The sequence below is a fragment of the Mytilus californianus genome, unplaced genomic scaffold (genome assembly GCF_021869535.1).
Source record: "Mytilus californianus isolate M0D057914Y unplaced genomic scaffold, xbMytCali1.0.p SCAF_11, whole genome shotgun sequence".
Classification (NCBI taxonomy): Eukaryota; Metazoa; Mollusca; class Bivalvia; order Mytilida; family Mytilidae; genus Mytilus; species Mytilus californianus.
The window spans coordinates 71,828,849-71,842,075 of record NW_026262593.1 but is presented as its reverse complement, the minus strand read 5'-3'; the positions used below and the strand labels follow the sequence as shown (position 1 = coordinate 71,842,075).

Below are 13,227 nucleotides of genomic sequence, written 5' to 3'. Positions count from 1 at the left end.
TGAAAGATAAAAAATAACAGTAAATTATTCCAAAGGTTATGGGCTCCACTGATATCTGTAAAGTATATTATTTCAATTTCATGGATAAGAAAGGAGTAGGGGCATTAAGCCTAGCTTTGGCCCAAGAAAATAAAATGTTTGACAACTATTTCAAATTGGCACATACTATTTGGAAATGCATAGAATCAAGAAATGTAAATGAAAAACATGATATTTTTTCTCTGATGACGTCACAATTACGTCATAATATGTAGCGTTTTCATGAAAATAATAAAAATACAGTTTGTATGCAGTTTTCCATTGTTATTTCCATTGTGGAAACATCTTGCGTAGCCAAGAAACAACAAAATAATTTAAGAGAAGCTTTATCATAACTTTTGACATAATCTAACCAAACATAAAGTTGATTCTTGTTTGCACACATACTTTTCCAATCTAAAAATTTTACCTGAATTGTACTTAATGTATAATCATAAATTAAAACAAACAGGAAATATTAAACTCCTATTGAGATACAAATGAAAAGTCCAAAATTACTCGCAACATGTAAAAACATAATACTAACTAGAGGCTCCAAATAGATTTTGACATTCTGAATATATTTGCCAATGTCAGATTTTTCTTTATCTGTTATGGTTTTCATGGTAAATGACAAACACAACTATGTGCGATAAACATGTACATAGCAGCCATGTTGACGGATGAACAATAATATAAACAACAGACCATAATTTAAAATTGACTCCTCTAAATCAATCATGTTCAGTTTTATTTAAATTGAATCAGTAAGTTAGGAGGATATATTTATAACAGTTCATAGACGAAGGACTACTGGTGACAGACATCAATAGATAGCAAAAGCCTTCAGCCAATTTAGCTCAGAAATGTAAGAATATAACATGGGACCAGCTTATTTGTAAAAGACTATGGCAAAATGAAAAGACAATGAAAATACAAAAAATGGTCCAAAAAGACACCATAGTTATAATTGTTTAACAGTTACCAAACCAAAAATAAGGGGTTAACTCAGGGATAAACAGGGTAAGCTACTCCACTTAATGAACCAAAGATCTTCAAAAATTATTAAAATTGATATATTCATTAAAAATTTATGAGTTTTTTTACCCTGCCGATCAAGGGATTTTTTTTCAAGGCAAAAAACTACTAGCAACATTTTAGTCTCAGATACATAATTTGTTTATTAGTTGTCATTGGCTTTGAACTAGCTTTCAGTAACTGTGAGTACTCTCAGATCTGTACTTTGTGTCTTTTGTATTTTTGTTAGTTGTTTTTGTGCTTTGTATGGATCTGATAAGTTAAGCCCTGTTCAACTGATTTTTATAGCTTGGTTTTATGTTGTACTGTTACACCAATGTCCAAGGTGATGGTAGGGTTGGGCGCCAGCTAATATGTTTAACACGGCGCCACAGTCTGCATGTGCCTGTTCAAAGTCAGGAGCTTGTAATTCTGTGGTTGTCTTCTCCTGTTGTATATCATATTTGTTTTTCATTTCATAATTTGTACTTGAATCAGGCCATTAGTTAAGTTGTTTAAATTGTTTTATATTTGTCATTTCAGGGCCTTTTATACTGTAGCTTGCGATGCTGTATGAGTTTTTCTCATTGTTAAGGGCCGTACGGTGACCTATAGGCTATAGTTGCTAACTTCTTCATCATTCAGTCTCTGGGTAGAGTTGTCTCATTGGCAATCATACCACATCTTCTTATTTTTATATACACCTTACACACAATCTACAAATCTTTCATAACCACACAAGTTCTTCAAAGCTGTACATATCTATTACTGTAAATTCAGAAATTATTGCGTGCATTTATTATTGCGATTTTGTCATTTTAGACTAAAATGCGATTTTAATTTTTGCGATATTGAGAAAAATCCTGTTTAATTCATATAAAAAATTTCAAAATGCGAGTTTAAATTATTGCGATTATAACCCTGTCGCATTTTTAGCAATAATAAAAACATCGCAATAATTTCTGAATTTACAGTATCAGTTCATGAGTTTTCAGACTTACGTTGTATGATCATTAGACCCAGAAGCTAATATATGACCAAGTGGATGCCATGCCAAACTCCAGACCATGCCTTCATGAGCCATCTCCATTCCACCTAATTCTCTGTCTGTTCTGTAAGGAAAACATTAAAATATTCTTAAATATTCCATACTTTTTACAGATATAAATAAAATTACAAGAATATTAATAAGACAACAACTGAACAACACAATAAACTAAAATAGGCTATTAAGCAAGTCAACATATGGTCTACAACATTAAAGTCAATTTCCCAGCATTAACAGTGATTCTTTATGTGTCCACACCCTATGCCCTGCTTGCACTACTACATTTATATGTCCATTAAATCGTTAAAATGAGGTCAAAATTCTTATTTGAAAAATAATTCTAAAAGATCACATTATAATGAACATATTTACTAAATTCCAAGTTGATATGAGCACAACTACTTTAAACAAAAACTTAAAATTAAAAATGTACTGTAGAGGTATACCTTATAGAGGGAGGGTTGAGATCTCAAAAAACATGTTTAACCCCACCGCATTTTTGCGCCTGTCCCAAGTCAGGAGCCTCTGGCCTTTGTTAGTCTTGTATCATTTTTAATTTTAGTTTCCTGTGTATAATTTGGAGTTTAGTATGACGTCCATTATCACTGAACTAGTATACATATTTGTTTAGGGGCCAGCTGAAGGACGCCTTCGGGTGCGGGAGTTTCTCGCTGCATTGAAGACTCATTGGTGGCCTTCAGCTGTTGTATGCTCTATGTTCGGGTTGTTGTCTCTTTGACACGTTCCCCATTTCCATTCTCAATTCTATGGTCTCTCACTATACAAATTCATGTTCAATGAAATGTAAAATCAGGGTAAAAACTGTAATTTGCCAAATTGTTTTTATTAAAATTCACATCATAGTGATCATATGAACAAAGTTTCAAGCTGTTGAGACCAAAACTTCATGGTAATCAAGCTTAACCATTTGCTTAAACCTGAGAATGTACTGGTTTCACACTATCACAATTCCATGTTAGTAGCTGTGAAATGGGGACCAAAACCGTCATTTGAACTTAATTTTAAACAGACATCAAAATGACAAATGTGCTAAATTTCAAGCTGATGTGACCACAACTTCATTGTAAACTACTTTAATAAACCTAATACAGGACGGACTGAAAAACAGATGAAACCACAGACCAGAAAACATAAAGCCCCCTACTATTGTATAAAAACATCAAATTTCTTATAGTTGCATTTGATTTCTAGTTTAGTAAGCCTGTTCTGTAGGGTTAATAGTTTTCGGATTGACATTTTCCTCCTCAAAATATTTTATACTTTGGATTCATTTATTTTTAGAGGGTACCAAATTTCGTGGATTAACATGATTAAAGGGAAACTTCGCAAAAAAATGAAAAATTGATATTATGTTCATTCTGTATAAAAAAGCACAAATTCATAAATATTAAAGTTTTATTCTGCTATATAAGAGATCACCATCGATTTTAAATTTAGAGTATCAATTCTCTGCATGCGGCCATTTTGACATCTTCTCGGTTTAGAAACCACGATATATCTATAAACCACAAAGGACCAAAACCAGCAGTAACCTAACGTAGTCGTAATTGCGTGTCGATATCTTGTCAAGCGTACAGTTGTTTTATCCGACAAGAAAAGCATAAACAGTTTCCCGGGTAACAAAAATGATTATAATAGACATGGTTGTGCAACCTTTCCTAACTAACATGATACGGAAAATGTAATTATTTTTTTTTAAATAACTATGGTCTGTCGTATTTAAACTTGGTTTTTTTTACCAAGGATTTGTATTTGTTACTATACAAATCCTTGTTTTTACTAAGTTTTGAAACAAGAAATTTATATGGGAATTAGTTAAAAAGTCAAAGTCAAAGTCATAAATAAGTGTCCCGTGTATAATTGTTTTCGAAAATCTAATTTGTTCATAATTTTTTTATGTAATAAACTTTTATGTAATAAACCAAGTGTTGAAGACCGTACTTTGACCTATAATGGTTTACTTTTATAAATTGACAATTTGTGACTTGGATGGAGAGTTGTCTCATTAGCACTCATACCACATTTTCTTATATCTAATTATTTAAATAAATTCAGACCTTCCCTTATCTGATCACCAGCATGGCTACAGGAATTATTCCCAGAGGTATTGTGAGGTGACACGTCCAGGTATTCATGCGATTTCCTGTCAGACTTAAAAACTCTTATTACACAATTACATAAAGCAAGTTCATGCATCCCTTCATTTCTAAGGGTATTGATCAGTGTACACGGCCGATAACTTGTAACTTTCCATTTTGAAACTATCAGGTGTAATATACATCTTTGTCTTGCGTGTCCGATAGTGATATACTAGTCATTACTAAACACATACGCTTGTTTATAAATAACATTTCTGGTGTAAAGAATGATGTTTATGAAAATCTAAATAATTCCAAAAAAAGATTTGATAAAATTTTTCCAAGGGTAAATTGTGGAAATGTAAGTATATACTCGTTGTCAATAATGATGGACATTTTGAAACATACAAATATTGATTTAACAAAAATGTACGCACTAAGTCTTGTCGATCATTGGTTAATACGCCTAGATAGAAAGTTACGGAACTATAGATAGTCGCAATTAAAAATATATACATGTTTTTGAATATAACAGAGAAACATCCAGAACCAATTTGATTTAAATACAGGTTGATATCTTACTTGCTTTGGTTCATCGAAGTTATGGACATAGTAAAATCACAGATTTATATTTCATTTAGATTGTTCTCGAACAGTTAAAGAAATTCGTCATCACCACAATTGATGAGTATAATGTATAATGATGTGAACATGGTTCTAAAAGTACATTATGCTAACTTTCCTGTTCCGACATGCATGTAATATATATGCCACTTGACGTACACTAATGATCCCCAAAAAATGTATTTGAAGAAATAAAGAAACTTCACTCCGGATAGACTGATAGTATTTGTATTAACGTCTGATTAGCTAGATGGTTGATTAATTTATTTAGTTGGCTTGTGGGGGGAATAAACTATTCCCAAATATTGCACTTATGCATAAAATATTAAATGAGAGTAATATGAGAGAAAATATAAATACGAAAAGTCGCATATCTGGTAAAAAAAGTCTCACTGGCAACTATAGAATTTCACGTACAATTGTCATTCTTAATCGAAATAACGGACAGTCATTAAAATACATGCATGTACACTTTGACAAAAAGAGGTGCCGCAGTTGCATATTATTCATCATAAATCTATTTCAAGTATATACTTTCCTGTCATTCTTATAAGTTAACGCAGAGACATGTAACTATACATCTCTAGTTAACGGCAATCAACCATATAAATATTTGAATCTGATGTGACTTACCGTTCATCTCTTTCTTTTTTTTTCTTCTTTTTTTTTTTTTTTATTTGGGCAGGTACACAAACATTGTAATGTTAGATTTACTGTTCCCAGGTTGGGAGGGGGGCGGTGGTTGGAGGTAAAGTATATTGAAAGTTACAAAATAAGAACGTTGTATTTATGAATTTACATGAATAATTCTGATCTTGGACGTAGGTTTCTTTTTTTTTTAGTTCAGTGATTTAAATTGAAAGAAAAAAATCTAGTCAGAATTTAAATCGTACCGGCAATTTCCACCTAAGACTCCTCTAAAATCATGAATGGTCACGCTTCACAATCATCAGAATTTTCTTTGCATTGGTACATTCTGTATCGGTAGTGATTTACCTTGACATTTCCGGGTATAACATAGCTACTTGTATATTACCTGTATGTGGTTAGGTGACGTCCCATGAGGTCTTACGTATACAGGTTCACATTGGTTTCTGATAACAAGGTTTTATGACATTCACACATCTGCATGTTCTGTATACCAAATTCTTATCTTATTTTCAGACCAAACGAGGATGTGACTATTTTCCAGGAAAAATATGGAGTATCAAAGTATCAAATTAATTACGGGATTTTTTTCTTTCTTCGTATCAAATCACAGAAATTTAAAGAATATACTGCTTGTCCGCTTGAGGTGTATTCTTGTCAGTTAAGACTGACATATATGTATCTGGTATAGAGTGGGTTTATGAATGAATGATAAGTCTTTCAAAGGTACAAGATATAAAGCACATTGAAAATTGATTCCGCCGGTCTGTCTCCATTCAAAAAAGGAAAGTTGACGTTATATTGATTCTGACATTTTTTTTAAACATCGTTGGTCAAATAGCTAAAGTATGTATACGTTGTGAGATTTTAAATATTTTAATAAGGGCATTCCCGATTAGGTAAATGTAGATCGCTGTGGACGGACCAAGCTATATTAATCATGTAACCACGATAATTTTCGCTAAACATTGAAATATTCAAGCTTAATACCCATGATAATTTGAAAAAAGTAAGTACAGTGTTTGGTTTATACGCTCGTTTTCGTGGGCCATTTTTATTTATAAAATTATTTAATTGAAAGTAATACAGAATTTCGATGTTACAACAAAATACTCACCTATCTATTATAAAATTAAGCTTACGCAAAATATAAAAGATATATATAACGGCGATTCAGGTATTTTGCCACCATATTCCTCCCCAAATAATTAATGTTTTTATCATTCATACGAAATGTTGTTCAAACCTGTAACGGTGAACCGTGTTGGCTAAAATTCACTGAGTGAAGATCAAAAGAATAGAATTACAGAATGCTAATCTTTTAATTACCTTGAATTTAACCACGCATTCAACAGGTAGTCACTAAGTGTCACAGTACAATACACATTGTATTTACACAGTACTAGTGTGAAATGTTTGATAGACTGAAGTAAAAGCCTTCAGGTGAGAATACAAACATGCATTTGTAAAACAATATCAGTTATATATGTTTGTTCAAAATATCCGTCGGAAAAAAATTCATATAAAAATATATTCTATTGTATGATTTACTTTTATTACTATAATCATATCAGAAATCCTTTAAATATAAATCGTACATTTTAATTTTGAAAGTTGCACGGCTGATCACTTTACTTTCTCAATTATTAGTTGGTTAATAGCTACACCAAAAGTCGTCGGTGCGCTTTAAATCGCGTTATTAGATGATTAATGAACAAGACTTACAATGAGATTTATTCACTCCCGGCATGCAAAAAGACTTAAACTACGTCACATAAGTCAGGAAGTTCGAATAAATTAAATTATTAATTCCCAATTTTCTTCTTTATTAGTGTTCATATCCAGATAAAACTTGGTGAATATGTTTTTTATTGTATTATGAACATAATAAGATGAAAAGTAAAAAATCGCGAATTTTCCCTTTAAGGAAAACTGACATGTTCGTGGATATTTAATTTCGTGGTTTTGTGGAAGTCTGCATACAAGTCTATAGAAAATTTGTTATTTGTTGAACATTTAATTTCGTGGTTCACCTTTACACACGAAATCCACAAATATTGGTTTCCAATGAATAATAATGAATCCACAGTACATTGGTAAATTTAAGGCTTACCCCACATGCCAGAACATGACAGCACCATCAGAACCTCCAGACGCAAATAATCCTTCATGTATAGGATGCCAGTCTATTGCTGAAATAATACAAAAATATGCTCTATCTTAACAACTTCTTATAACAACTGGTATCTTTAATTTCAAAATGGAGTCGTCGTTCTGTTGTTGTTATTTGTTGCTGTATATCATCTTTGTTTTTCTTTTATTGTTTTTACATATATCAAACTGTTAGTTTTCTCATTTGAATTGTTTTACATTTGTCGGCATTGGTTTTGCTCATAGATGATGGACATACGGTGATCTTCAGTTCATTTAATACTTCTGTGTCATTTGGTCTCTGATGGAAAGTTGTCTCATTTGCTATCACACCACATCTTATTTTTATATTATTCAAATATGCTAACAAACCATTTTGAAATCATTATTATGAACAGCTCACTATTCTAAATAATAAATGGACAAATTTCAAAGTACTTACACTGTCATCAGGACCGTACTGATAAAGTTTAATTTTAGAATTATATAACACAAAAAGGGGGAAATATCAGGTCCCGATTTTAATTATTGTGCAGAATCTATTTGTTAACATCAAATATATGACTGATGCCTGAAAATATTCTAATAGTCTTATTTATCAAACAATGTTTCTTTTATTCTTGAAGTCTTATATAAATAAATATCGTACCAGTAGCTTCTTTTTTATGTCCTTTAAATGTCTGGACTTCCTCCTTCATGTTACGTATGTCAAACAGTTTAATGAGATGATCTCGTGACGCTGTCAGTAACCAGTTGCCATTCTTGTTCCACTGTAACTGCATTACTGTCATTTTATGAGCATGCCTAAAAACAATAAGAAAAATATTGGAAGTCTGGTTTCCACATCTCCTCGATACAGCCTATCTTGTGCTGATTTATGATGTAAAAAACATTATTCAATTAATCTGGTCCCCACAAATCAGGCCGTGGGTTTGAATTGTTTTATATTTTATCGTGACTTGGGGCCTGTCATAGCTTACTACAGGGTATGAGTTTTGTTCATTGTTGAGAGCTGTACAGTGACTTGAAGTTGCTTAAATTCACATCATTTGGTCTCTGGTCATGCCAGTCGATAATTGTCTCATTGTCAAACATAAAATTAGAGCTGTGCTATTCATTTCCATACTTTTATAGTCTAAATTGCATTTGATTTGACAAAATTATATGTATTGATATTTCCAGAAAATTATTTACCTTTTTCAATGAATGCTTTCCTGAAATGGACTATGTAGTAAGCCATGAAAGACCTCATGAAATGGATCATTGTCAAAGTTAAGCTTATCATGAAGTCATTACCGGTATTTACAATGTGGCTAGGCCCTGAATAATCTTTACCTTTAACTGGTGTCCATTTTTATCTCTAGGGTAAAATATTACTTTACATTGTGGCTAAACACTGTCTATAGTTCAGGCTTAATAGAAATCTTTACTTTAATTTATAAATAGCATTGTCCAGATTTGGCCCATCCTATAATGTTTACTTACAATGTAGCGAGGCAGGATCCAGTCTTAGCATCCCACAGTTTCAATGGCTGTTGATTATCTTTACTTCCAGAGGCTATCAGACTTTTCAGTGGATGCCAGCCTACACATTTCACATCAGCACCATGTCCTGGTTAATTTGAAAAAAGTTTTGGCTAATATTCATACCACAATATATGAGTATCTGTATTTTATGTATAACAATTCATTGACACACATGAAATCAGTTGGGGTTTGGGGGGTTCATCAGAAAACAAATACATGGGGAATGTGTCCATGGGACACAGATGATGCTCCCGCTTGCATATCATATAAAGTTATAATGGGACATAACTAAAGAACAGTAAAAGTGACACTACCCAAATGTGTACTTGATCTGAGTTTTGTGGTAATAAGTATAAGTTTCATAACATTTGGTTGAGGCAAACTTAAGTTAGAGAACGGAAACGAAAAATTCAGCAATTTTTCCATTTGTAAAGGGGCATAACTCTAGAACGGTTAAAGTGACACCATCAAAATTCAAACTTGTTCTGTGTATTTTGTGGTAATAAGCATTGTGTATAAGTTTCCTAGCATTTGGTTGAGGCAAACGAAAGTTAGAGAACAGAAAACAACTTCTGGACGTACAAACGTACGTACAGACGGACAAGGGTAAAACTTAATGCCCCCTCCACTATGGCAGTGATCTGGAAGGATTTTTTCTCTATGGGCCCAGGACCCCCCAAAAATAAATTCAATGGGCCATTTTTAGAATTAATGGGCCATGTTGTCAAATGAGTGGGCCATTCGTTTACAATAAAAAAAAATTAAAAAAAAGGGTATATTTCACTGTACTTACAAGTATGATTCTAATTAATATCATGAATATTGTTCCTGTGATTTTGTAATTTCAATTTCAATGAAAATACAATAACTTCTTCCAAACCGGGCAATATTTACGATAACCTTTATTTACAATGTTAAAACTGGTACTGTTCCCTTGTTCATGTTCATGGTTTTTTTTTACATTAAATTTGGGTCTACGTCGATACCATACTTATTCCAGACGTTCCGTATTAGAGGAAGTTTCTGGCATTTCCTCTGCACTTGTATTATTATTACTTCATCACGATGACAAGAATAACAGTAGAGAGCAACGTTAATTGATAAGACACAACAACAATTCGCAGAAGGCATGTTTACAAAATGTCAAAACGAGCCAAAGACCAAAAAAAAAAGACAAGGATAGTTAAGCCCCTTTTATGGAGACAAATAATATACTATTCATAAAAAGGCTTTTGGGTTTTTCAATCGAAATAATAGTAAGCTTACTTAAAAGATTATAATAAGAGAAGAATTCTCGCCTGTACTAGCCAATTTTCACAAATTTAAAGTTGTTTATAAAAAATTATATCATGAATGATGGTTAATTACGTTTTTGGGGTAATCAGTCATACCGAATGTTGCTATTATTACCATAGGAAAACACCCGAGACGTCCCAAAAATATATAGGTACTCCTATCATTGGAGTAAACACTACACAGTTGTGTACTCACACATGGCGGCACGAAATACTATTGGAAATCCATTTGACGATATCTCAACGTTTCAAAACGAAGTGAAAAATATCATGCGCCACGCGGGCGCTTACAATTGTCACTCTATGCGCCATTTCTGGTCGATAAGCGCAATTGGCGCAAGGCGCACGTCCTTCCCGATCACTGCTATGGCGGGGGCATAACAAAAAATACTATTAATCAACTAGAGCTTCAGATTTTTTGAGTTTGACTATTTAGGCTGCGAGTGTCATGACCACAAGTAACCCCTTCAAGAGTCATGCTGGTTACAGGCCTGATTGGTCCTTTGTTCGACATCCAGTGGAAAATATTTCAAACATATTCATACTGGGAGCCATATAATTAGGTTGCAAGAAGTGGGAGTACTGGGTTGTGTCTGGAAATTGCGACCCCCTACTTAAAAATGAGGGGTTGTTACTCAAAACGAAACTTGACCCTTCAATTAAACATTTAAAGACCACTTCAACTGAATGATTGCCAAGCCTAAACCACCATCTGGGAAATATTCATATTATGGACAGGGATCAATTTAAACAATGCATCATAAAGGCACTACTCTAATACAGAATTCCATGTGACAATATTTCTATGTCTTAGTCCACACTTTTGATGAATAGTTATTGCAAGGGTTATTTGACATACAGGTTTTCTCCAAAGAAACAGTGAAGGCATTTTAGCTATCCATTTATGTGATAAGACAAAAGAAATTACAATTTTTTTAAATAAATGTATATGCAATTCATTGAAAAGGTCACAAATTAGACTGTTAAGTATCAACCTAAACAAACAAACAAGTATACCCTCTCCTCCAGAAATGGCAGTCTTTGATCTGCTTTAGGGAAACCTCAATAATTATAATTGAGATCAGCAAATAAAATAGAGTCGCACAATGGCATTATATGGTTAAGATTCTTAAGACAGTTTCAATTAATTTTGATAATCATAAATGAGGGGTTTTAAGGAGGATTTGCATTTGTGAATACTGTAAATACAGAAATTATAGTGTGCATTTATAATTGGGATTTTTTAAGAATGGACAAAAATTGGAGATTAATTATTATGATTTCGGGAAAATCTCCATACAGATGTATGTTTCAGATATAAAAATGTTAGTTCATATTATTGTGATTCTCCCACAGTTGCATTATTCGCATTAATAAAAACCTCACAATAATTTCTGAATTTACAGTACAAATTTGGCTACTTGCCAGATAAAGCAATGGCAATTTCATGATTTTCTAAGGGGAACCACAAAAATAAATAAGCTAAATAAATGGGAAATGTGTCCATGGGACACAGATGATACCCCCACTTGCATATCATATAAAGTAATAAAGGGACATAACTGAAGAACAGTAAAAGTGACGCTACCCAAATTTGTACTTGATCAGAGTTTTGTGGTAGTAAGTATTGTGTATAAGTTTCATAACATTTGCTTGAGGCAAACTTAAGTTAGAGAACGGAAACGAAAAATTCAGCAATTTTTCCATTTGTAAAGGGGCATAACTCTAGAACAGTAAAAGTGACACCATCAAAATTCAAACTTGATCTGTATTTTGTGGTAATAAGCATTGTGTATAAGTTTCATAACATCGGGTTGAGGCTAACTTAAGTTAAAGAACGGAAACGAAAAATTCAGCAATTTTTCCATTTGTAAAGGGGCATAACTCTAGAACGGTTAAAGTGACACCACCAAAATTCGAACTTGATCAGTATTTTGTGGTAATAAGCATTGTATATAAGTTTCATAACATTTGGTTAAGGTAAACTAAAGTTAGAGAACGGAAACGAAAAATTCAGCAATTTTTCCATTTGTAAAGGGGCATAACTCTAGAACAGTAAAAGTGACACCACCAAAATTCAAACTTGATCTGTATTTTGTGATAATAAGCATTGTGTATAAGTTTCATAACATCGGGTTGAGGCTAACTTAAGTTAAAGAACGGAAACGAAAAATTCAGCAATTTTTCCATTTGTAAAGGGGCATAACTCTAGAAAGGTTAAAGTGACACCACCAAAATTCAAACTTGATCTGTATTTTGTGGTAATAAGCATTGTATATAAGTTTCATAACATTGGGTTAAGGCAAACTAAAGTTAGAGAACGGAAATGAAAAATTCAGCAATTTTTCCATTTGTAAAGGTGCATTACTCTAGAACGGTTAAAGTGACATCACCAAAATTCGAACTTGATCTGTATTTTGTGGTAATAAGCATTGTGTAGAAGTTTCATAACATTTGGTTAAAGGCAAACTAAAGTAAGAGAACAGAAATGAAAAATTCAGCAATTTTTCCATTTGTAAAGGGGCATAACTCTAGAACGGTTAAAGTGACGCCACCAACATTCAATCTTGATCTGTGTTTTGTGGTGATAAGCATCGTGTATAAGTTTCATAACATTTGGTTGAGGCAAACTAAAGTTAGAGAACGGAAACCAACTTTGGGACGTACGATAATACAGACGTACAGACCGACAAGGATAAAACTTTATGTCACCTCTGCTACGCGGGGGCATAAAAAACAAAACAGGAGGCACACAGAAGCATTATATAGTGAAAATTCTATGAAACTAAGAAAAGAAGTT

At 32.8% G+C, this 13,227-nt stretch overlaps 1 protein-coding gene across 1 annotated transcript in view; it reads right to left on the bottom strand.

Annotated features, from left to right (window-relative positions):
- LOC127720643 (pre-mRNA 3' end processing protein WDR33-like) overlaps positions 1-13,227 on the bottom strand; it is a 62,712-nt gene that overhangs the window by 25,158 nt on the left and 24,327 nt on the right. Inside the window, exons 8-11 of the mRNA XM_052227355.1 lie at positions 9,091-9,217; positions 8,255-8,409; positions 7,568-7,646; positions 2,037-2,147 (exon numbers count right to left, since the gene is read on the bottom strand). Coding sequence (XP_052083315.1) covers positions 2,037-2,147; positions 7,568-7,646; positions 8,255-8,409; positions 9,091-9,217 — 472 coding nt within the window. The remainder of the gene's footprint in view (positions 1-2,036; positions 2,148-7,567; positions 7,647-8,254; positions 8,410-9,090; positions 9,218-13,227) is intronic.